The sequence below is a fragment of the Anticarsia gemmatalis genome, chromosome 19 (assembly GCF_050436995.1).
Source record: "Anticarsia gemmatalis isolate Benzon Research Colony breed Stoneville strain chromosome 19, ilAntGemm2 primary, whole genome shotgun sequence".
Taxonomy (NCBI): Eukaryota; Metazoa; Arthropoda; class Insecta; order Lepidoptera; family Erebidae; genus Anticarsia; species Anticarsia gemmatalis.
The window spans coordinates 2,060,818-2,088,621 of NC_134763.1; the positions used below are offsets into that span (position 1 = coordinate 2,060,818).

The 27,804-nt window shown below is 33.7% G+C and overlaps 1 protein-coding gene across 4 annotated transcripts in view; it reads left to right on the top strand.

Annotated features, from left to right (window-relative positions):
- Calx (sodium/calcium exchanger 3) overlaps positions 1-27,804 on the top strand; it is a 140,573-nt gene that overhangs the window by 94,359 nt on the left and 18,410 nt on the right. For 2 of the 4 annotated variants that reach the window (XM_076126743.1, XM_076126744.1), the window contains exons 2-3: positions 9,475-9,566; positions 12,669-12,728. In XM_076126743.1, the coding sequence (XP_075982858.1) occupies positions 9,475-9,566; positions 12,669-12,728 (152 nt within the window). The remainder of the gene's footprint in view (positions 1-9,474; positions 9,567-12,668; positions 12,729-27,804) is intronic. The other 2 variants (XM_076126745.1, XM_076126746.1) reach the window with 1 other exon arrangement.

A 27,804-nucleotide genomic window follows, 5' to 3' on the forward strand; every position in this document is an offset into this window, starting at 1 on the left:
ATAGCCCGGAGGTAGGAATTTAAGATTTGAGTAGAACTCCCCCGGGTTATAAAAGTACCTGTGTATGCCCTTTTGGTCGTTGCCAAAAACAGGCTACTTAAACAGGAGACATTGTATCATATTATGTTTAAGTATGTTTATTAGTTATTTGGTTACCATAGTACAAGCTCTGCTTAGTTTGGAATCAAATGACCGTGTGTGAGTTGTCCAATGATATTTATTTATTTATTTATTTTTATATTATTAACCTTAAGTTGTGGTACCGGAAGACCGTAGAAGTCCCTTGAAGACTGTAAAAATATCGCCAATATCTTTTCCCTTCTACCACACATTTCTCTAAGACCTTTCAATATCATACTATTATTGGAAGTAGCTTACAATCTGTAACAAATGCTTTACAGAAGAAGTTACGAGTCACGGTGGAAAATACCCATAGACCATTATTGAAGGCTGTCGATGATTTTATTAACGGTATTGAATTGATGGCTCCAAGGGTTTCGAAGGTGTCTATAATAATAAGGCCTTTGAGGTGTTTGTTGGTGGTTGAATAAAGTTGTGAGTTTAAGTGATGAGTAAAGACTTGTGATTTAAAATACTAATATTTTAAGTGCGAAAGTTTATGGAGATGGATAGATACTGGTGATTGGGTATGAAATGTACTTCTTAAAGGTTTTATCGAAGATGACAAGTACGATAATTCTTTCCCGGATAAACGCCTGGGACCACGGCGAGTGCAATCTGCGCCGAAACGTTAGGCATTTTAAGGTAAAATGCGTGTTCGCGTTAATTCCCGTATTCTTTTATACATTAAACTGAGGAAGTCTTCGGCAGAAATTATAGAATGCACGCAAATAATAGTAAAAATCGCTGTTGAAAGGATATTCTCCAGAATATTTATCGAGATCAGGTTAGCGTTTCAACATAAATTCACTTTTGAAAGTGTGTAAGACGAACAGGCTTTCGCACGACTTGTTATTTTCCATTATAACAAACTAGCTGACCCGCGCAACTTCGCTTGCGTCACGCAAGCGAAGTTGCGCGGATAAGAGAGAATGGGTTAAATTTTCCCCGTTTTTTTTACATTTCTTTAGTGTTACTCGGCTCCTATTGGTCGTAGCGTGATGATATATAGCCTTCCTCGATAAACGGGCTATCTAACACTGAAATAATTTTTCAAATCGGACCAGTAGTTCCTGAGATTAGCGCGTTCAAACAAACAAACAAACAATCAAACAAACAAACTCTTCAGCTTTATAATATTAGTAAAGATAACTACATGCCTCACTTACATACCAAAGGCGTACGTAAAATATAATAAAACCCACATTGCTAAAGTAATTTCGCAGAAAACCTTTTAAAACATACAAAATTAATGCGAAACTTATCCAAACATTATTCCCGACGTCACTTCGACGTCTTAATGTGCCAACCTCATTACGACACCGTCGTTAAAATAACAGCCTTCCTACCCACCCCTAATGAGGTTAATGCCGTGATGATATCATTTGTTCCCTCGTAAATATGCCTAAGTTGTGCTGTACTTATTTCTGTTTGAATTATGTTGCCTTTTATTGTTCGTTGGCCTAGATTTTTTTTGGATATTATTGGCTTTGTTTCGGCCTAGGATTTTATTAGATTAAGGTTTTAGTCTGTAGTAACAATATATAAATATATGTAGATAGTGAAAGTCAAGGTAAAATATGCTTTATTTCATAAACGTTAAACAAGTATCTGAAATCGTCATAGTTTCTATCTACCTGCCGATTACTAGATCATGTTTCTAAAAGAGGCGGCACATTTAGTTATCTGATGTGGTTTTACAATGTGTATAATGCTTTCAATACTAAAAGTATCATAGATGCACGGCTCATAGTATCATAGCTAAACCGTAACAGTCATACTGTTACGGTTTAGCTGGTTTTTCGTGAAATAAGACAGGTATACATAGGTACATTCACAACAATAAAAACTAAAGTAAGAATGACTAATATTTAGGTACGTATTAGCAAAAGTTCTGTCGCCGCAGACTACATCATTTCATAGGCGATCTTATGATCAAAATAGACAATCAACCGTATGAAATTTCATCTAAATTAGTTCATCCATTTTCACGCAAAAGTAGGACAAACAAACACACTTTCACATTTATGAGGATAATGCATCGTACTGTCCGAACTCATGTTTTCCTTTTCACTTCGCAAAACCGCAATATATTTCTATGCAAATTCCGTCCACAAGTTTTTACTAAAACCAGGATTAAAATGTAAACCATATGTTAATTCAGACCGGCTCGTTTCCACAGCCGTGTTCGTAAAAAATCACATGAAAATAGGCCAAATGTTCGACAAACATTCATTGGCCAAATGTTTGACAAACATTCGGTTGATTGTTTCGTATTAAGTCTGTTTCACAATCCGTAATGTTTGGTGTCAATGCATAAAGTATAGGAGTGTATGGGATGGAAGAGAATAGAATTTTGTGTTGCGTTTGGTTGGCGTGATATTTAATACCCACTTTCACCATTGACTACGGAATTGTAGCATTTATTTCCATAAAATTGGATATGTTTTTCTAAAACATAATATACAATCATCCATAATAGTAAATTGGCCTTTTAATTTTCATGCTTAACTTCAAAAATGTTATAAGGATGTACAGTGTGTACGTTTGTTTTTGCAAAACCTACTAATCGGATTTTTTTTTTTTATATTTCGTACGCAAATAGTTCATTGCCTACATTAACACTAAGTATGTTTCTTTGGGGATTATTTTTACGCAGACGGAATCGCGAACAGAAACTAATACTATAAATGCTAAGTTTGTTATAGATATACATCTATAAGTATGTATGTGTTTGTTTGTCTCTCACGTGTCAGTGTGACATAAAATAGAAAGCAAAGATAATTCAAGCCACGGTTACGAAGTACGTAAATAGCCGCGATGCCTTACAAGTTGTGTCACACGACCGAGTAAATTAGGTTATTGTTGTACACCTAGCCGCCAGTCGATATATTAATTGGACAAGTGTAAAGTGTAGGTCGTGAAATGAACTGTAGGTCTATATTTGTTGTACTATTATCTATACTAATATTATAAAGCTGAAGAGTTTGTTTGTTTGTTTGTTTGAACGCGCTAATCTCAGGAACTACTGTTCCGATTTGAAAAAATCTCTTTCAGTGTTAGATAGCCCATTTATCGAGGAAGGCTATAGGCTATATATCATCACGCTACGACCAATAGGAGCAGAGTACCAGTGAAAAATGTTACAAAAACGTGAAAAATTATGTTAAATAAGATAGTTTGGTATATTCCCAGTTGTCTCCTCTAACACTGTCACCGTGACAACTGGGAATTTTCTTCCTCTTTTGTTCCCAGTTGTTACCCCGGGGGAACATACCGATAGTTTAGACGTTATTTGCTAATTACTCCAAAACTACTTAACAGATTTTAATGAAATTTTACAGTGATGTAGTTTATGTGGCAGAATAATATATAGGATATAAAAATACTGGCTTTTAATGGTGGTTTTTCATAAGCTTTATGACTATAGTAAAAGCGTAATATCTACCAGAAGCTAGACCATAAATATATTGTATTGCTTGACGTTTAGGCGCATGTTCCTCTGACCTTCATCGCAACCTAGTTGGTCACAGATATAAAACAACAACAAAAAATCATACTCGTAAAAACGTGCAAAGATTTGTACAAGAATTATTAAGGGCTAGTTTCAAAGTTAAAAAGGTATAAGATAGACTTATCTGCCAAACAAAAAGTGGTAGAAAATTCATGAAATCTACTATCTAATTTCCACCTTATATGCTCCCTGATAGACATCTTTATATATATAATTCTTCTGTAAGTGTGTATATCACTGAACTTCTCTTAAACGACTGGACCGATTTTGATGATTTTTTTTGTGTGTGTTCAAGGGGATCTGAGAATGGTTTAGATTATTAAAAAAATTCAAATTAAAGACGTGTAGACAGGACAACGTCTGTCGGGTCCGCGGGTCTGTCGGGTCTTTCTATAAGTGGTAAAACTAGGTATATCTAACAGATGACGTCAAACAGACTGCTACCATGAAATTATCAGCCTTATACCATTTCCTCATTAAAATATGCACGCAATTTTAACCTTTAACTTCAAGGCTCCACAATTTTCCATCAATCGTATGTTAAAATGAAGGTCATATCTAAACTTGGAACATAAACGGTGGCCGGTACAAAATCGATAGGACTTACCGATGCAGACGTCTACACCATGTGTTAGGCTTATTTGGAATGTTCTAGAAACATATTCAGTGGAAAATATATTCTTTTACTTCATTTGTTCCTTTGAGGTAAAAAAAAATCTGAAAAATAAATAGGTAGTTAGTTAGACAATGATTTTAACTGTCTCTGTGGTCTGATGGACAGTGTATATGACTATTGGCGACGTCCTAGGTTTGATTCCCGGCTCGCCCCCTGTTACGTAGGAATAAAATAGTGCAAACTAGTTGTATTTTATACACCTTTGCTTACACCTTTGGGCATAACAGGCGTGATGCTATGTATTTCCATGCTATTATCCAACGATGAAATTATCAAACTGATGATTATTGAATGGTATACATTGCATTCAAAATTCAGAAAAATCAGTTTGATTCACTCACGGAACAAAATTTGAAGCGCAATCATAACTTTTTCAGTTTTCACGTTTAAGATGAAAGTCAAATCTGAGCCGAAGCGTCAAGCAAGCCAACATAAAACACAACTTTGCATTTATGTCCGTATTTATAAGATCAATACCTGGCAAACTAACGATCGTGATAACAAGTTACAAATCGTTACTCCGTTACTTCGTTACTATTAGAGGAAGTTAACACGGCGATCACGTGCCGAATGTAATTGCACAGTCTGACTGTGTTCCCGATATATCTTGTGGTGAAACACCGCCAAGTAAGATCTTAATGACTTTGTTAAAATTTATGTTACCGTCTGAAATAAACATTAAATTTGTATTTAGTATATTTTAAACTTACATGCATCTTTCTTGTCTTGTCCTTGACCCATGTTAAGTGGTCGGCACAGCGGATCTTCTTTCTCAAAAACCACAAAATTCTGTTAAGGGATTTGGCAAATGTTTTGTGAAAGTCAACTTTCTTGACCAAGAAAGCCAGTTGCAAAGGTCCTAAAAAACTATTCTTGCTTCATTCACACCCAAGCATCTTATCTTAAAGAATTACTGGTTACGAGTACTACGCACTTCACCTTATTATCATGTTAGTACGAAAAAATAACTTTATTTTTTTAATATTTCTATTGGTTTCTTTGCATGCAAGCTAAACTCTCCAAATATAAATTTTATCCTAATTTTAGTTTGTGTTAAATAACAGTGTAAGCATCTATGAAATTAATAAATTAATCAATTCTAGCTAGATCTATGAGATACATCCAGGTGATAGCACATTATAAATATAGAGGTACGGTAAAACTCCTTAGATACGGAATCTCAAAGATTATTCGACATCGCAATAATTTTGTGAGGAAATCGAACTCACAAAACTTGCACACTGGCACTTTCGTGACTTGAGCACTCCGTTACGAAGTCGTCAATATTATGTGCTTCGGGCCTTTACCAACGACCGTAAAATCACCTTCAAGAGTCCCAATAGTAATCAATGAATCATGGCAACGTGTACCCTATGGGAATTACTTACTATGTACCATACAAAATTGAATTGTGGTTTAAATTTTGATGTAGAAAATTATTACTTTAAACTTAATCGCAATTACCTTGAGTAATATATTTAGTTTGTGTAGATAGAGCCAAGTTTTCCTTTTAATAATGTTAATTTTATTGATAAAGGTATAACACATTGGCCTATTTATAATTAGGTGCTCTCTCAAATTTTGGGCTCATTTCTATACTTTCATACAAATAATATTACTTTCTAAGTGAAGTTTAGTCTGTCTTTCAGTTATGCTGTCAAGAACCGATTTTGGTGTGATAAGCATGGAGATATTAAAAAATTTGACACCCAAGCGACATTTTTTCAGACATCAACCCGTTATTTGCCGCAAAAGGGTCAGCTAGTAATTAAATAAATACAATACTATTTGCTTGCTGTTGTTTAATGTTTGTCGTATGGTTAGTGGTCAACCTAGTGTCAAAGTTGTTCAAGCCGCCCGAAAGGCCTTTGATATGAACATTGTACCTACTAAAGAACCGTCATAGTCCGTCATTCTACGTCGCGACACTTGCCCAGCAGTGATAGTTTTTATTTATAATAATAATAAATTTAACACATTTATGTCCCACTGCTGGGCAAGGGTCTCCTCCCGTAATGAGGGAGGGATTAGGCCTTGAGTCCACTACGCTGGCCAAGTGCGGGTTGGGGACTTTGCATGCCCTCAATAAATGTATTTAACAAATTTTAGGCATGCAAGGTTTCCTCACGATGTTTTCCTTCACCGTTGGAGCATGTGATAATTATTTCTAATACACACATAACTTCGAAAAGTCATTGGTGTGTAGCCTTGGGTTCGAACCTGCGACCACTTGCGTGGGAGGTGTCAACTTATACCACTAGGCTATCACTGCCTATTTATATAGTTTTTATTTAATTATACTGAAATCGATACAAATATATTTCGCATTTGAACTTGGCTATTCTCTACTGAATTCGACTTATATAAAAGTATATACGACTTGATGAATGTTGTCTCATTTCAGTAATGGCTCTTCCATCCCTGAATGATTTATAACTAAAGTATTGTTTTTCTTTCCTACGATTTTTCTGCTATTTTCCTCGTGTACCGGTGATTTTTTAAGTCACTTGATTGATTCCGCTGAATGCTTGATGTGGGTATCGATGTTGTTTGATTTATTTATGGAATAGGGAACTATAAATAAATACAATTTTGATAAACTTATTTCTTGATTCTTAATTTTATTTTGAGATGATGATTGGTTTTTTAATATGCGAAGATACGTCTATGTTTCCTCTAAAATCAGCGTTAGTTTTTCGCGTTCTAACATTTGGTGTATAAAGGTACGTATCGCCATTAACAATGTCAGTCCCATGTAATAGAGAGGGAGCCTATTGCCATAAACCGGGAACTTTATTAAACCCCGGACTACTAATCATAAAAATTGAATATAAATTAGGAAAAGGCTGCTACCTCGTCCGACCTGGAAATCGAATCTGAGACCTCGTGGTCAGTAGACGAATGCACCACCGACCGACCGTGGTATAATTAACATTTTTATAAAGTTACACATACGGCACATACTTAAAATCTCCAATTCAAAAAGCTGTAACAAGCTGCAACCATTTCACTCTTCTACAAAAAACAAAAGAATTTAAATCTCAGTTCACGACTATAAATCGAAACGTCATAAAATATTTCACAATACTCCGTTCTTTTCCTTCAGGATTGCTCGTGACAAATATAAAGACGTTCTTTTAATAGAATTTATTACGATTTCCATTATCTTCCATATAATCGATAGGCGTGCTTCTGACGTCTTGTAATGGATTCAGACGCCATATTGAAAAAAAAAGCTTTTAATGTTTAAACGTGATACGTTGCTGTTTGATGTTTAAGGTGAATAAGGGCTTCGAAGTTAGGGAAAGAAAATGTTTTGTTAATTTTTTTTGTGAGTCTGTTTGTGTATACAGGAGTAGTCTTTGGAACTGCTGTATTGAATTTCATAAAATTTGTTAGGAGATATAGAAGTATTTTAATGTACAAGCTGCCCGGTTTTGTCCACGTGGATATTCACCCTCTTTTGTGATTTCCGAAAAACCCTTCTAGTGCTCCTCTACACTTTCTAAAGAATCTTCATACCCAATTTTTACTTTCTACGCAGAGTAGTTTCGGCTGTGCTTTTTCCATCAGTCACTCACTCAGTAACAGAAGAGCTTTATAATTAATTTATTAAGATAATGATTATTATATATTAATGTTCTATTCATGTTTCGCCATTGCCTTATTCAAAAGTATACAAAAATAAAGATTTATGTTCTGAAGATGGACAATAAATTAGTGTAATTTTTTATAAATTTAGATATTTTTGCAATAAAAAATGTACTAACATAAAACATTTCTTAAATTGGTCATTTAAAATGCCTTCCATTAAATTACGAGCGTAACAAAACTGGCAAAACAATCAACTTACCTATGACGGAACGCTACAAAAGAGGCTAGAGACACCTGATTTATTATTTAATCTTGGGGACCGTGGAACGACGCGTTTCTTAAGTGGAGCCACTTATCACTCGTAAAATAGGACATAATATACCCTTGACATTGTCTGTTTTATCTTGTGAGTAAATATGACTGTCTAAACTTACAAAATTCATGGTTTTAGAGGGTAGTTAGAGATTTTGAGTGCTTATATATTATAGTCCAACTACTTAGTAGAGAGCTCGTTATGTATGGAGCGTGGGGGGTGTATGTATTTAACATTCAAGGCTAGTTTTACAGTTTATAGTTAAGTGTCTAATAACCTATTTGCTAAAGAAAGTGACAGTTAAAGTATGACAGCAACTGTCAAATTTCCACCTGATTAGTTATTGGCTGGCTGACTATATTGTAATTAGAAAACGTGCCAATCAAATGACTTCTTTCATGACAAATCTTTGCATGCTTTTTTACTTTTTAACGCATTGTTTGAGGGCATGCAAAGTCCTTAACCCACACTTGGCTAGCGTGGTGGAAAAACCTTACTGCTCCCCCAAATTCGGAAGACCCTAATTGCCCAGGAGTGGGACAGTAATAGGTTAAAAAATTACTTCTTTATCTATAATAAAGAAGAAAACAGTTTAAGTGTTAACCTTAAACTGTTTTCTTCTTTATTGATATAAACAAAGTTATATTAAGTTGTCAGACCACCGTATTTACTTGTATTTACTGAAAATAGCTGAAAGTGACAGGTTCATGAAATATAAATGTATGCACTGACGTCAACTGCTTAGTCTGCGTCATTCATAACATTATGACTACACATGTGCCCTTAGACTTAGGTATTAGCAAGGTTAAGTGAATTACTCAAGGTCAAATAATAGATGGAAGATGTCTTGGTTTTATTTAGTGGACATTTATGTCATGTAGTTTAATATAATCGTTTTGTATTAATATTCGTATATTTCGGGCTTTAAAGTGCCGATTTTTAATCACTTCAACAAATTTGTACTTTTCCAACTTATTTTTTGTTTTATCTGTAAAAGGTAAAGGTTTCGGTCAGGGCGCCGTGGTATAGGTCGCCACGCCGCTGTCATTGGGTCGGGAGGTAGTGGGTTCAATTCTCATACGGAACAATCATAATATTGTTTCGGGTCTAGTTGTAATTTGTGTCCGTTATTTGCGTGTTTGTCAAAGTCCCCGCGAAAAATAAGCAATTTTTCAGAAATATTCTCTATCTCTATTTTTCAGCTACTGAAAAATAGAATTATATTTGTTAATCTAATATTATTATTATTTGTTTCAGAAAATTCATCCCTCTACACATAATTGAAGAGGACAGTTATGAAAAAGATGTACTATTTTACGTAAACCTCGGTGAACCGGAGCTACTCGGTGGTAAGAATATAATAATAAATTATAATTATTAATAAAATACCTAATTTTTATATACAATGATTATTATAGTGAATTTTATTATATTAATTGCATTTATAGGCAGTTTATTCTGTAGATACTAAATATAATGATTAAAATTATTAATTATTTTATTCGAATATTTTCACGCATGTTTAAAAATTATATTATTACATGACTAAATATGGTATGGAGTGCAAGTTTCAAACATTTCCCGTATTAAAGTACATGCGTGTCTCATTCTAGTCTCGATGTCTTGTCTATAATTAACATTTCAAATCTGGAGACTTCAAAAAATTGCTAACATTCTAATTAGTTTATTTGTTAATTACTAGGAAAGTTCTCATAAGCGCGTGAAATATAATTCGAAAGTGCAGTTTTATAATTTTAACCACTAATTGTCGTTTAAATTTGATAACTGGACCACTATTTTTAGATCAGAGGAGTAATTTCCACTGTAAACTACTTAGTATTGAAATTCTTTAATTAAAATATCGCGACGAATTGAGAACCTCCTCCTTTTTTGAAGTCGGTTAAAAAGAACGGATCTGATGACCGTAAAGTGTATATTTTCAAGGAACTTTTAACTGACAGACTACAGAATATATGTAGAAAATCAAGCCACAGCTCTAGCCATTAGTTCAACCATTCTCATGTTATTAGTTTGTTATTAAACATTAGCAAAATTATGTCTATATAAAATTAAATCAGTAGCTCGATTCTCTACTGCTATCGACTACCGACAACCTAACTGTCATCGAGAAATTTTGTATGAAAATCTGATCAGCGCCTCTGACGGGTGTCGTAGGAAACATTTTGGCAGTACATTCTAAATGTCAAATGTCGATAGCTAGCCGGTTGTCGGTAGTCGATAGTGGTAGAGAATCGAGGTACTGATCCTCGTAAACAAAATTATAATGATTAATCATTGGTGTAATACTGTCACGGACACGTTTGAAGCTTGCCCTCTATACGTTATTTATTCATGGGCTATTAGCGTCGCATGCAGTAAATAACAGCATGTACGAATTAGCATACTAATTGCATTAGCCCACTACTGGATATGAAATTTATTATAAATTAACATTCAAAACTGATTTTGACCACATTTCAAACTTTTTAAGCTAAATTAACGTTTTTAAACTCTCGCGACTAGTACACATAATATTATAATGCAACGGGTCTTATTGAAAATTTAAAGGTTAGGATACCTTATTTGCTGCCCGACGTTTCGATCGCATTACAACGACCGTGGTCACGAGCTGACTGAATGAATGCAGTCAGCTCGTGACCACGGTCGTTCTACGGCGAGGTATCCTAACCTTTAAATTTTCAATCGCGTATAAGACCCGTTGCATTATAATATTATGTGTTTAAGCTAAATGTTACACACTTACACACATAGAATCACTTTTTCTTACCATAGGGGTTAGGCAAAGATTTAAGAACGCCATTTGATCCGATCCCTAAATATTTGAAACAATATAAAAGTTGAGGAGTTTTACTAGCACTAGGTTCGATTATAGAGAGTTTTAACACTCTGAGTAATCTATAAATACTTTCTTTTGATCTTATTATAACATAATATATCATGTCCATTGTCCATCTGTGCGCGGTAGTAAAAACGAATATACTCCGAGACATAATGTGTGCTTCTGAAAAAATCAACTCTATTGGATCAATAGTTAAGACGAAAAAGAGTTTGGTAAAGATATGATAAAAAAATCTAAAAATAATAAGTTAAAGACAGACGGTCTGATAAAGTTACGTTCGTATTAACATTTTTATTTTGGATTTACAACATTTCAACTCAATCAGTTCTGTAGTTTAGTCGCAAAACGGTAACAGACAGACATTCAGATAGAGAAGTACTTCAACACTATGAGTGGACCAACAGAAACAATGATAAGAGAAACAAAAGTAACTACAAACATCATACTAAAAAGAGCCAACTTTTAATAAATAATAAATTTAACCCATTACTGTCCCACTGCTGGGCATGGGTCTCCTCCCGTAATGAGGGAGGGTTTAGGCCTTGAGTCCACCACGCTGGCCAAGTGCGGGTTGGGGACTTTGCATGCCCTCAATAAATGTATTTAACAAATTTTAGGCATGCAAGGTTTCCTCACGATGTTTTCCTTCACCGTTGAAGCATGTGATAATTATTTCTAATACACACATAACTCCGAAAAGTCATTGGTGTGTTGCCTCGGGTTCGAATCTGCGACCACTTGCCTGGGAGGTGTCAATTTATACCACTCGGCTATCACTGCTCTCAACTTTTAATAAACTAACTAAAACTAAATGAAAACTTCTAACAAAATCTTTCTACGTAATCTAAAGATAATCCCTCGCATTCGATAAACCGATAATTTGCGTTTAAACTAATGAGTTGAACCGCTCTGAGCGCGACACGTGTTTATAATTAAACCCCGGTATATTTAGCTAACCGGGTTAATATTAGGATGTGCATCCATGTGTCGATCAACCCACAGTGATGGTATTTTGGATGCTTCCAAAACAAAGATTTTAAATTGAAAACAACCCGAATATGGAAAGAAGTAAAGCGAAATTTATATAGTATTTTTAATTTGATATTTTTTATGCAAATCTTCAAAGCTTAACTGTACCTAAATTAACTTTTAATTTGCCGTTTATTATGTTGGCTCCACTTTATACTGACTTAGAAATCAAACGTTAATCCTCATCCTAATTTGCTCGTACTACAGAGGCAGTCTGTATTTAATTTCATATTTCTTCAATGTTTTGTACGAAGCATGTTTAAACACAATAAAAAAAAGAGTATGAGACTATAAAATAGTGTTCAAACAAAAGTAATTACTTATCGACATGAAATGTGGTCAAAATAATACACACAGCTAATTTAAATAAAATGTTTGCTCAAAAAATTCAAACTACATTCCAAATATTCTTGTAATACTAAATACCTAAGTACAGCTAAAGTTTTAAGTGATTATTTTTTATTTTAATTAGCTGTGTCCCCCCCATTTAGTTGGCAACTAACTAGCGGTCCCTTAGTCCATCGCTTACCTACCGTTTCTTTGCATGTCATGATCATTGCAGAGACGTTTGAAACTTTCCTCCCGGACGCTTCGGCCACCGTCTCAGTTCAGTTCTCACCAGGTAAGTTGGCAATACCATTGATAGATACAACGCACGAACTATTAATAAGAATGTAAAGATGGAATTAGTAATAAGATTTTTGTATTTGATATAGATATTTTAATTAGTATTACTGTTTTATTGAATTGTATTATTGCTTAGGGCACTTGCCTTATTAATAAAAAAAGGTATTGGGAATAAAAAGGGGAAGTCGTTTTGGCTGTTTCTTCGCACGAGCAAAAGTTTTTTGGAACAGTGGTAGGTTACAAAAGTATCACGATTTTAAACTCATGTAAAAGTTTATAAAATAAAGGATATTTTGAATTTGAATTGGCACTAGTTTTGCCTACGATATTATCATCGAGAAAATATTACCCGAGGTAAAGGATATGTGTTATTTTGATCCATATTACAAACGGCTATCAAAATCCGTCAGATCCTATAGTTTTAGAGGGATATGGACATAAAAAATATATTACTTCTTCTGTTTTCTATGGATAAAGTCAGAAACATCCATCCAAAATGCAGAGAATTTTTCTCCAAAAATTAGAGTACACTTCAACGTTTAAAAGAGCTATTTCGTAAATAAAACGTAGAGCAGGGAATAACGGCGACGGAATCGCATTTGCTGATTGCAACGTTGTGTGTCTGGAGCCTACACACCCGAACTTGCTTTCCTGCTCCATATTGAGAGAGAGGCCCCGTTTTCAAGTATCTCTTCAAACATTTTAGTTTCTGCATCGTATAGTAAACGGTAACTTTTTAATAAACAACGCGGTGTAACTAATCCTTGTTTTGTTTTTGCCACTGATAGTTAGGTCGAACTTAGTTGAAAGAGGCAATGAAATATAGTGACTAGTCCGAGGTTACTCTACCTTTACTAATAAAGCTGTTTATTTTTTTTTCAAAGATATGTAGTATTGTTTTGCGTTGTAACTATTCCTTAATACACCATTACGTTATCAAGTCATTCAAGGGAATCAAATCCTAAATTAGTTTTACAACATTGCTAATAAAAACCCGAAGTTTGGTAACTTGATCGGTACGTGGCAAAAGATTCGCCATCTGCTATATGGGACAAATTTTAAAAATGTCGAATTGCGGTTGTATTTCACCTTTTTGTGTAACGGGAGTGACGTTATAAAAAATAATTTAGTATTAACGAAATATGTTTACGTCTATTATCCAAAATCAGTCAAAAACTAAAAAAGTACTCTTATAAAAAAATACTTTCAAAACGATTTATGAAAATCGTGCGTCGTGTCTATACATGGATTGTTTGATAGTGTTGTACATATGTACATATTATTATATGTATGTAACATTCACGCTAATGAGCACATTGCATTTAGTAGAATTGATACAATTAGTTTAGTGTGATAAGCTTAAACGGTGTATTTAGAGTGTTATTGCTATTTTTGGAGTTGAAATATTTGAAACGTTTCGCTTTAAATTATAATTATGTGGCCCAGATATTCATATTATTATGTTGTATAAGTTTATGTTTGTTTGTAGGGGATGTAAGGCATAAAAGCGGTCGATCCCTATTTTTTAAATGTGATTACTAATAATGCATAGCAACGAGCCTTTTAAACAAAACTGGCTTGTCATTTGTTGTAACAGTAAAAATACGACGTAGCTAAATATTTTATATCTTTACGCTTTTTTTGTACAACAAAGAGACTAAGGCAATTGTCCCAACACTCTTAAGGTGTTTACAAATCTAATATTCTTTGATCCTCTAACACATGAATGCCCATATTACGGAATTACAAAAAAAAAAGTGTTTACGTTCTACTTTATTCAGAAATAATACGACATCAAAAGTGCAATATCAGAAAAGGATGGCCCCTTTTCGGTAGAGTTTTAGGGATAATTTATGACCAACTGTATAGGTTTTAGGCCACACTATTTGAGCAAATTTTTTTTGAGTATCACTTAAATTACGAAATATAACCTGTGAAAATTAAATAACATCACTAATTTCAAACTCCAGTAAAATAAACAGCTACATAAGTACCTGTATTTCTTTACGTTGAAAGATTTGAGAATAAACATTTCAACCTGAATATTTCTTTTAAACATCCAAATATTTTTCTACACATAAAATAAAGACTATTCATAGTTTTTATCGCATTTTAAAGCTACCGTGAACATTCGTTGTGTAACATTTTACGTTAAATAAACTGTTATAATAGCAGTTAAAACTGATCTATTTCTATCAATGTTTATTTAAAAAAGTTTTGTGATAGTGCTATGTGATTCACAAATGTTTTATTTGTCTATATCATTCCCTAAATAATGTACCATATTATTGACTTTATTTGTCTATATCAGTCCCTAAATAATGTACCATATTATTGACTGTTTAAACCAATACAATATAAGCACATATATGTAATACATGTTAACGGTTAATTTCATTTTACAAAATTTAAATTTGCGCAATTTAGTTGAAAGTCTAAGAGCTGTTTGTTAAATAGGATGATTTTTGGCTTTACAAGTCACTCTTAAAATTTGGCCATGTGTTTATTTTATAGCCACGACTTAACAGAACACATTAATTAATAACTTCACAATTTGGCACAGATATTTTTTCAAGAATCGAATTCCAAATAGTAATCATAAACTCTATACTAGCGAGCAATCGAACGCTTATTTAAATTGGAGCTAATTGGCTTGTAGTTGTTTTGCATTGGTGAAATGTGTATTTTTTTATGTTCTAAATATATAGTATGTGTGTGTTTGTTTTGATGTTGTCTCTGTAGTAACTATTAGTCTATTAATATAACCTACACGCTCTTTTTCTATTGGGTGGCTTAAGTGTGATTCAATGTTGTCTAAGTTAATTCCTTTCACCAATAACGTGATTTTTTTAAAGATTTGAAATAAATCAGGCAGCCGACCCCCATTTTGTTAACCTCTACTTAAAATTCGAAAATAATAAATCTAATTTGAAAATAACAACACCACTTTAATCGGCTCGGGAATCGAACCACGGATCTACTACCGACCATGCCACGGAGGCAATCAAAGTATTACATCAGTAGAATCTACGAAACCCGTTATTTTCATAAAGATTAACATAATATTCCAAATTCCTGTATCATAACTGGTAAGCAATAACCCGTGTACCCGTCAGCTAAACAAATACAACCTCGATCCATCATGCGCGTATATTTAAGGGGTAACACGTTAACATCCATATTTTGCATATTTGCTTAATGGATGATACAAACAGAATCGCGAGAGGGTTAATTTGAAATACTTGTACTTAGTAATCTAGATTTATAATGTACTAGCCGACCCGCGCAACTTCGCTTGCGTCACATAAGAGAGAATGGGTCAAAATTTTCCCCGTTTTTGTAACATTTCTTACTGATACTCTGCTCCTATTGGTCGTAGCGTGATGATATATAGCCTAAAGCCTTCCTCGATAAATGGGCTATCTAACACTGAAAGAATTTTTCAAATCGGACAAGTAGTTCCTGAGATTAGCGCGTTCAAACAAACAAACAAACAAACAAACAAACTCTTCAGCTTTATAATATTAGTATAGATTTACTCTCACACTGCTGGGGTGAAAGTTTATGGCCGGAATGAGACAGAAACTAAGCTTTAAGTCCACTTTGCTGGCTAAATGTAGGTTGGGGACATAGTTTACCTTCAAGAACTTTTTTTAAAAGTATGGTAAAGAAGTATTGAGGTGCGTTGTGCTCGTAACAAGATGTATGGATGTGAATGAAGAAAGGGAACTGAAATGAAGTTTGGTTTAACCAAGTGACGTTCTCTGGTCTCTGCCTATGGCATGACGACGTGATCTACCTAGGTACAAAGTGGATAGAAAGAAAGCATTTTTTTATATTACCGCACTAGAGAGAGTGCTTCACTCGTCTTTTCGAAAAGCTGAAGAATGTCTCAGTCTTTAAGCGCTTTGTGTTTCCATCCTCAGACAAAGAGAGATATTGTCTCATATTCTACCGTTTATACTAAAACCTGTGGGTCGATACTCTACATCAGGGCGAGTGCGGGAAACAGAATCGTTCGCAATATATCATCTCAATTCGTTCGTATTGTAATATTTTACATCACGACTGATATTGGTATGTGTCGCAGGTGTAGTGAAAATTCAAGTGTTTGATGGTCTTTCTAGATAAGTTTGTTTAGTATCTTTCTAGTTCTGGTAATAATGTAACTTTGATAAAATATTAATTAACTGTTTCTAAGTAAGCCCAAGATTATTAGGGTACGGTTTTTAATCGGAAAGAAACCAGCACACACTAGTATCATTATTTAATCATTTAAAGTACCTGTATTAACACAGCAGCGAAAAATGCACACATCTATGTTCCTTTATTGGGTTAGTGGAACGGGAGATATATAATATTAAATATATAATATCCAGCCGCTATATCACTTCACTTTGATATTACGTGATTTTAAAGAAACTGCGTATTTAAAACGAAAAAATAAACATTATTTACATTACAGTGTTTTATTTTCCAAAATTATATTAACTATCATTTCCCATATAAAAATTCATCACTAATCAGATGAAATTCAAACTACGCTCCACTTGTTTCCAATTTAGTCGCTGTACCTTAAACTATTCAATAGCCATTCAAGATCTACAACATTGACGAGAACCGCCTAGATTAAAGGTCCGCAATAAAACTGAATAGTCATTGAGATCCGATGAAATGTAGATTTCGGTTTACTTCTATTTTGGTTTGACTGTATTTGGAAATTAAAGTAGTGTGAAATTTAGCTTTTAAGTGTGGATTACTGGTAAATAGTACTTAAATAATTTATATGATCAGTGTTCATTTCTAATTATTATTATTTCCCAGTTTCCTAGACTTTGTCATGAACTGTTGTCGCCGGATCAATTAGATTCTTGCGGTCAATTAGATTCTTCATATAATTTATACAATGAAAACAACAAATTATGGTTGTGTTATGCCGTATTTATTTTTTTATGATCTTGAATCAGCAACCTAGATGGGAGAGACAATCACCGATTAATAGATTATTTAATTTAAAGAATAAGTCGAAAGCACTTTTTTATTAAGTCAATAGTCAGTCAAGTTAATCCATACATATAATAAAATTGTAGAAAAGTGCTGTCTGTACATTGAAAATAAAAATAAAAACAATAGCAGGGGTTATTGTTATGTCCATGTCGAACCCAAAAATGTAATTAACTTTTTTTTTGTCTGTTTGTCTGTTCACGCTAATCTCAGAAACGGCTGATCCGAGTTGGATGCTGTTTTCACGAATATATTGTGGTATGCTTCAGTTATGCTTTAGTGTTTGTTTCATGTCAATCGGTTCATAAATAAAAAAGTTATGTCAAATTAAAGAATCACGTCGAACACTATTCTATGCTTATACATAGGCACCATTAATCTCCGCAACTATTTGACGGATTTGGTTGAAATTTTGTACCGACATATTTTAGAGCCTGGCGCAACATAAAGACTACTTTTTACCGCGGGAAAACATCCGTTTCCCATGGGAATCGGTAGTTTATTGTTTTTTTAACGCCTGTTCCGGTCAACGAAAGACGTCGATCATTGTTACTAGATAGGTAAATTACAATCATTAATAGAATATGTTATAGCTACTTATTACCTTGGAATTGACTGGATTACCATGGGGAAAAAATTAAAAGGGCTCATCTAAATTCTTTGAAACTGTAAATACGTATAGGTAAGTTAGGTCAAGTAAATTTTTACTTTGCTGGTTTAAATATTTTTTCTTTCTAAAAATCGGGAAGTTTTGTTTGTTTATATAGTTAGTTAGCTCAGGTTAAGAAGAAGTTTAAAATACATACCTTTATCTATTGCACGTCTCTTTTGTTTTAGATAGTGAAAAGGTTAAGGTTACACGTTGAAACTTATTACTTAAACTGTATAATCATCTGTAAGTATTTATAATTGAATTGTTTATGGTAGTACATATTTACTAAATAATGTGGTGTAAAGTAGTAGGTACTATTAATTGTAAGGATGCCACGAAAAAGGTCCAACCTTTCTCAGTGCAGCAGAAATGCTAAAAGGATGAGATTAGTTCGATCACAGGAATCTGAAGAAGATCGTGAGGCAAGACTTACAGCTGATCGTGAAGCTCATGCACTCAGACGTGAATCTGAGAGTTTCACAGATACAGAAATTCGCCTTAGTTCTCAGAGAGTTCGGACAGCAAATGCCCGGTCTCAGGAGATACAGGAAATGCGGGAAACACGTCTCACTGCCGATCGTGAAGCTCATGCACTCACACGTGAATCTGAGACTTTCACTGATAGGGAAAATCGCCTATACTCTCAAAGAGTACGAACTTCGCATTCCACGAAACGACCAAGCAGCAGCAATAAACGCTGAAATGTTGAGCTTAGTTTCGGGGGATAATGTAGAGTATATCTCTATTAACAGAGTTATGGAAGAAGGAGAATGTACCAGCTACCCAGTAGAATTTTTAGAATCTTTTAGTGCTCCTGGACTACCAGCTCATAAAATAAAATTAAAAATCGGCGTACCCATAATGCTCCTTAGAAATTTAAGCCCACCAAAACTTTGCAACGGTACTAGATTAAAAGAAACAAATTTACAACGAAATCTGATAGAAGCAGAGATTTTAACAGGGTGCGGAAAAGGTGATAGTGTTTTTATTCTTCGGATTCCTCTCATTCCAAACAATTTTCAGTTTAGTTTTCTGTTAATTTTCGTTTAGAGCCTATGTTTCGCCATGACAATTAATAAAGCTCAAGGTCAGACTCTAAAAGTTGTGGGTGTAGATCTAAGTATCAGCTGTTTTTCGCACGGTCAATTGTATGTGGCTCTGTCCCGTGTTAGCAATCCCAGCAGCCTGTATGCTTTCACCCCCGATGGCCATACGTCTAATATTGTATATAGAGAAGCATTACAGTAAAGTATGTTTTTTAGCTACCCAAAATGACTGTGATTATGATCCAAAATAAAAATAAGTATATATTTAAAAAAAACGCTGCTATTCCACGCGAACGAAGTCGCGGGCACAGCTAGTAAGTAATAATATGCGAAGATTGCTGTAATATCATATCAGATTATAAAGTCGATTTACATTTTCAAATTTTAGTCATTGCTATAAAACCCCAAATTAATTTATCATCTGCAACATCTTAATACACTCATATATTTCAGTTTCTCATATACCTGTGGTCTCGTTACATCGCCATTTAACTCGATACTATATCATGATGTTCTTTATGAGGTGATTTGAGGCTGAAATAGGGGTTGGTTATAAATGGGGTGATATTGGGTAACTTGTTATTACAATTCTGATTTGTTAGTTGGAGGATATGGGTTTTATGTTTTTTTTATTGACTGCAACATTATTGATGTGATAGTTTTATTGTTGATATTTATGCATAGGTATACATTTTCAATATTATACGTATGATTTTATCATAAAATATATGTATATTTTTAAGTATTAGGCATTTTTTGGAATTTTAGTATTACGGTATACTCTTTATTATTATTAAAATACTCGTAATTTTTGAGGTGATCCGAAGTCATGGTCACTCATGGTTAAAACCTAGATAGTATAAGCATAGACTAAGGGCTATTTTCAGGGCTAATGAATAAGTATCAGATAGCCAAATCGATATGTAAAGTAGAAAGTGGGGAGATCGAAAAGTAATGTAAATGGGGATATATACTTTTCTAATAATATTATATTTACACCAATCTACTAAAAGTTGTTTTTCTTTCTCTGGTCGTGTCGGTTATCCGTCCCACCAGACGATGAGAGTAAAGGTATAGAGTTTACTTGTGATTAGTGCATATTCTTGGCCACTATAAACAAAGTTCTGCACAGTAGGCTGGTTTAAATGAAACTGGCCGCCGTAGCTGAAATTCGCCAGGACGACATAAAAGTCGTTGATTTAATAATCTCCATTTTCATGTTTAATCAACCCCATAATGTGATGTTGTAAAAATGCCCTTATTTTATGGTATTCACTTATTTAAGATGGAATCTCGTCCAAGTTCCTCAATACCCCGTTTAATGATATAAACAAGGGTACTTTTTATTATTCTATTTGAAACCCGACGTAAAGGCGAGTGTAGATGTGTTCGCATTTTTAAAGAGAATTTATTTATATTTTTGTTTCATAAAACTGCACTAGCTTTTTATTTCCGTAGTTATACTTGCGGAATTTTCGCTTCATTGGTCAGAATATATTTAAAAACTTTAATACGGTTTTCGTTACCATTTTGAGTTTTAAAAGGCAGACGTGTGAAATGTTATTTATTTGGATCTAAAATTTATTAATTTCGTGACTTAAGGTTTTTAAGTATGATGGGACTCAAGCGAATAAGTCTCAAGTTCCCATTGTCAAATCAGCTAAATTAGCGTTCAAATGGCGTCCGCACACTGATGTGTGTGTAAAAAGTGTGTCTTCAGTATCTGTAAAAGGAACATAAAATTCTTTCTACGATAAAACTACGACAGCGAATGAAAAAAAGGCTTTAAAATAACTTTTAATTAGTGGTTTAAACGCTTGTGTAACTCATTGATTGACCTTACAGTGTTATGAGTATGCAAATATTTCCATCATTACAATCACACAAGCTATAAACTAAAACACTTAACTTTTATCAGCACCATCGATCTAATTTCACCAACTTGCCCAATATAAAACACCCTAAACTCGAACTAGATAGAAATCTCAATAAAAGTGGAAACTCGGGACGGCCATCAAATTGAGGGTCAGAACTCTATAAACCAAGAATCTAAGGGACAAGAAACATTATGTTGATCTTGTAAGGAACCCACGTACTACTGGTGTTATCCCGAGCGTCGCTTGAATATTTTATAACTGAACCCCAAAAATGCGGGCAAGGATTTTTATTGAAGAATTTTTTTCTCGTCATGTCATATTATTTTTGAAGTTAAGTTTCGTGTGAGGGTGTGATGGAGTTGTTTTTAACCAATATGACCATTTTTATTGCTTTAATTGCTTACTTCTGTGTTTTCGTAGTCATTGCTACTAAAATTGTTGTATCTTGACTACAGAAAATTGAGAAAATATAAAGTGTCACTTAAATTTAAATCCATGTTTGATAGAAACCCGGGAAATGCCGTTATCGGGACTATATTTAGATCGTAGTTTATGCTGATCTAGGTTATTGCTTCCTTACATGTACACTACATACTTTATCAAACACTGTTTAATAGTTTTTGAGTTAAAAGATTGGTCGTTTTTACGCAAAAACTATTGGACTCCATCCACGAGCTTAAAGGCTCATATTTATAAAAAGTGGTAGGATTCTAATATTAGCAATAGTTTCAGACTCTAGTTTGAAACCATTGCTAATATCATACTATTATAAATCTATCAAAATCAACCCCGGGTGCTTTTGAAATGACATACAAACAATAGCTGAGAACAACCAGAATTCAGTAACAATAACGATTCCGTCAATCAGTGGCAACGCTCTTTGAACATTTAAAGTGGATGATGAAACATTTGCTATGAATAGAGCATTTCGAAAGACAGACGGACAAAACAATTCACGAGATTATACAGATATAATTCGTATTGCAACATTTGTGAGAAAGCCAAATAGTTTTACGACGATTGAAACGGTATAACAAAATTTATTTAATTAAATAGTAAATAAATGATTAAGAATTGGGTGAAGAACGTTATTTTCAGAAATTTGGTATGTTTATTTATTTTAGTTTCTTATTTTTGTTATAGCAAAGAACTTTGGCATGATAAGTTATGGGTCAGGTAATCTAAACTGCAAATAAAACAGATATATTTAATTATTGTTTTCATTACATCCCAAATAACTATCAAAATCTTTCAAATGAGTATTAAATTCCATAAGTACATACTTTTATACGAATTAGAATTATAATATAAATATAATTATATTAATTATTTTTATTAGAATACGCAGAAATTGGAAAAGCAAAGATCTTCAGAATAATTTCCTTATGATAGCCACTGTTTACAACTGAGTAGCTATCGTCTCTGTATGAAGAACTGATCAGCGCCTCTAGGGCATTTTGCAAGGACTATTTTTTTACGCAATTTTCAAATGTAACTTGTGGATGATACCGACTGTAAGAAATCGTGCTACAGTGGCTTCTCTACTACTGTCAACTACCGACAACCGGCTCGAGAAATTTTATGTGAAAATTTGATCAGCGCCTCTAGCGAGCGTAATAGTAATTATTTTGGCAGTACATTTTAAATGTCAAACTTTCGATACTCAACAGTTCCGACCCTAGAGAAACGAAATACTGCAACATGCCTTATATTTGGTTGAGAACATAAAATATTTCAAATACATACGAAAAAGTGACTTCGTGTATGTTTAATTTAATATGTAGAACCACAGTTCAGGAATCCAAAGCCTTTGACAAAAACTTCGGCACAAACTCCACTGATGACAATATTAAAACATTTATTCACCGCATTTGGAGTTATGATGAAATAAAGCAAGAACGCCAGAATTTGTTATTCATGTACCAGAATATATTATGCGAATATTTTGTTTTACACACGGAAGAAATTATTTCGCGTCGGATTATTATCTCTTTACGTTTGCAAAACTGTATTTGCATTTTTATGTGATCAGTAAGGTTTGTGTCGAAATAAAAGGAAGGTGTTTTGAAAACAAAAACTTAGTCAAGTTTTTCTAACGTTTTTTTCTAACGATAACTCCCGCATTAAGAATCGCTCTTGTGTCGCGGGGACTTTTTACAAACATATAAACAACGGACACAAAGCACAACCAGACCGAAACAATTATTTGTGGATCGCACAAATAATTACTCCGTGTGGTAATCGAGCCCACGACCTCCCGACGCAATGGTATTCGCGTGGTGACCTAAACCACTGCGCCACGAAGGCAGTCAAATATTTGTCAGCTGTCAGTATTTCTATTCCTATTTCACGCATATTCAAAGAGCGAGTAGATTCTTCTTCGCCTCGTCTTCGCTTCGCTTTCGTTCCATAGTAGTATTTACATGAGCCTCTTAAGCTAAGTCAATTTGATCCTTATATCTGAACTGAATAATTATTTTATTTGTTTCAAGTTCCGCTTTTTCCTCCTCTTGAGATTGAATTTATTTATTTGGCATCATTATTTTTGATTAATTCACAACGGGATTGTGTATTAAAAATAATAGCGGCGCTCAGATAAATGTTTGCTTTCTAAATATAAGTCTAAAATCTTTTTCTTTTAAAGGTCTGTGTGTTTTGTAAGAAAAGATAAAGGTTTGAGCTACAAATCTAGATAAACCCATCATTTACAACGTTTTTTATATATGTACCAATAGAAAGAGAGTAGTAATTGTAACAGTAGATTCATATTATTATATATTTGAATTAATTTCAGTTGTATTGTAAATCCCCGTAGTTGTAATAGTAATATAGAATAAACTGTACAAAGTCATTATCACAATAGACAGATATTGCTTACAATTTCGTATCCAGTAGTTTGAAATTCAAATAATTGGTTATTTATTTTCAAAATGAACGCCGTTTGTAGGCATTACAAAATTGAGGTTTTGATTCGTCTGAAATTTTGCATGAAAATAGTTTTACAAGTTTTTAGTAAAGATTTATAATAGTGATTAGAGTTTTATAGTCTTACTTTTGAAGGTTTAGTAATATTACTTTTGGTTAATAAATGGGTCTAGTTCAAATCTTTTTTAACGATTATTTTTACGAATAAAAAGGAACACGAAACTTTGAGTTGGTAACTTGGAGATGGTTACATACTACGATGACATAAGTATCCTTATTCGTTACGAATTGTTTTACCTTTTATTTATATGACATTGAATTTCATTAGAAAATGTTTTTTAGGTGAAAGGAAGATGTAAATTCTATTAACGAATTATTTCTTTGACCAAGTTATTAATAAAATAATGATGTAAAACGACGTAACTCACTTATCCCCGGTTTCTGAGTACATTTAGCGATAGTTTATCTATTCATTTGTGTTTTTTTTTGTATGCGTATAAACGCTATAAATCGTTAATCGTTACGACATAGTGGGAACGCGCTCTTAGGGTCGACAGACATAGGCCATCGGTTACAACCACAAAACGCCGCCACAAAATAGCCTTTGCGATGCATAGTGTGTGTCTGCATTAAGCGTTTCGAGGCCGCCAACCGTTTGGAGTTTATATACTGACTTACAAACTTCGCTTGCGTCACATAAGACAGAATAGGTCATAATTTTCCCCGTTTTTGTAACATTTTTCACTGGTACTATGATCCTATTTGTCGTAGCTTAATGATGATGATGCCTAAAGCCTATCTAACACTAAAAGATTTTTTAAATCGGACCAGTAGTTCCTGAGATTATGTTCAAACAAACAAACTTTTCAGCTTTATAATATTAGTATAGATATATAAAAACTACAGGAAATGCGCCGGTAGCCGGTGTACGCAGCCCCTTAACTGTCATGGTATTTAGTATAATTTGATTGTAACAATTTAGGACGAGCGCTCCCCGACGTATCTCCCAGTTTAGTCAGAATTTTGCAACATTTTTACTTCTTTTTTTATTCTAATTGGAATTTTCCCGTTCTTATTATCTTTTCCACAATAATTGGTACAAATAAGGCTTGTATTATGCATGCGGATGATTTTTCTTTAAGAATTTGTTTTTCCTTTTTCATTTCGTTTCGTTTGAAGGTACTTGCGTATTTAATAAGGAAAGTAAATGTGAATAAGGTGATATGTAAAGATAAAATAATAATTTTGGAAAGGTTTTGATTCTTTGTAATTGGAAAGATACTTTTATCTACTTTTAGGCTGTTATCCGATATTTCTCCTTGAACAAAAATTGATGGATCGAGGTTTTATAAAAGCCTGATAACGTGTAGTCTAATGTAGAAATACGTACTCAACATATACTATACGTATTATAAAATAAAATCGAAATAGAAAATTAATTTAGGAATTTAAGCAACATTGTGTGTGAGCGTGCGTTGTGTGTATTAACACTTCTATTTACCTCTTTATGACTAATTGGTAAAAACTGAAACGTTACTCAATTTATGTAACACATAAATATTATAAGTACCATATTTTTACTTTAGCATAGCGTGTTATTGCGCAGGCGACTGTTCAGTAGCGCGATTCTCTACAGTTGGTATTGATAACCAATAGATTGACATTTAAAATGTTCTGCAAAAATAGTACCCTCCGCGCTCGCTAGAGGTGCTTATCCCTTTTTAATACAGAATATCTCGATAGCTAGCCGGTTGTTGATAGTCGATAGTGGAAGAGAATCGCGCTACTGAGCGATGGTTGATCTTTTCACACGCGCTCTTTCACACACGATCTTTATTTCAAGAGCAATAGCATGACTGTATAAAGTCACCTATTGAGCAACGTGTCAGTTCTCAAATGAAACACCTTTTTTATTGCACAGCTTTTTAAACCTGTATTTGTGTATGTATATCTATCTTCTTGATATTTATTCTGTTCTTCTTTCTTCTTCTACTTTCTGCTTTCTGCTGGAATTCTTCTTCGCTTTTGCACAAGTAAGATGATGGTTTGTTTCTTTTGTATTCATTTGTAGCCGCTAACGTTTTGCATGTAACGTTAATTCACTTATGCTTCGTGTGTTCGTCATTTAACTGTTACATAAACTATGTTATTACTAATCTAAAAGTCCCTAACAATAGGTAAGTATTTACTAAAACTTTAATTCATTTAGCTACTAAGGATCAGTAACAAGATTGCCAGAAAACTATATTTTAGAAAGAATTATGACAGATATGGAGAATCTGTCAAATGAGACTACAGATTATATTTAACTGCCCATGGAAAAATCGTTCGTTGGTGAAGCAGAAACCATCCCTTAAGGGCTCCTAAATAACTTAGGGCTCCGTTAAAACCTAGTACTTATTAGAGGGTTAAATTAGACTGCATTTTATAACGAGGTGTCCGACAGTAGAACAGTCGTTTGTATCATAGACATGTTATTTTGTATAAAACGTTTCGTGTGGGGAGTGAAAATGTCAGCGGAAGGAGTGAGTGTTTTATTTCGCTCCCTTTCGCCGGTGACCTAAAAAGATGCAGGTTTAGATTCTCACCTGCAGTGTGTATGATAAAAAATGTTAAAATTTGGTAAAGGGACGTTTTTGAAAAAGGCACGTGTTTTATATATTTGTAACTAGCTTTCTCGGTTTCTCGGTATAAGACTGTCATTCCTATTTTAGCCTCCTGGGAGTAAAATTTGGTCAAACAAGTTTAGTACAGGTCTAAAACGTTTTAGATGCAGTTTCAGCGGTTTAGCTGGCTAATATGAATGAAGCGTAAGAAATAGGGAACGTAGCAAGAATCCTTCTTTGGCATCGGCCTACCCCCCAAAAAGGTGTGATTTTATTCACGTGTGTATGATAAATGATTAACTAATATATACATTAAAATGGTTTAGTATGTATGTGAAACCATTTAAACCATAAATATATTATTTCGAAATATGGGTCACATTAGTATTTGGTAAAAAAGCCACATGGAGCTGTGCCGTTTTCAAAATTGCATATTCAATCACAATAAACTTCCTAACACTTAATTGCAATGTATCTTCCATACTTTAAGCGTTTGTAATCTAACTGTAATTGGATTGTAAAATTTATCGTCACGTTATATCGTCAAAGAGTTTTATTGTCATTACAATTTAATTTCATTGAACATTGTTAGCTCTGTACGAATAAAATCTGCTTCTTTTTACTTAGTAAGAAGTGTTATTGAGTGCGGATCTCGTTTTATTTGAATTTTATAGGCTTGTATTAAAGTTTTTTAAGTTTATAATATAAAATCAGGACTTGTTTTTAAGACCAAAGAGCTTTACTTGCTACAGTAACTTAACTTCTTTTGCTTTACATAAATTCAATATCACACATTTTCGCCAGTTAGAATTGAACGTACTACTGGCTAAGTCACAAAGATTGGTTTTATTATTTACTAGCTGACCCGCGCAACTTCGCTTGCGTCACATAAGAGAGAATGGGTCAAATTTTTCCCCGTTTTTGTAACATTTTTTACTGGTACTCAGCTCCTACTGGTCAT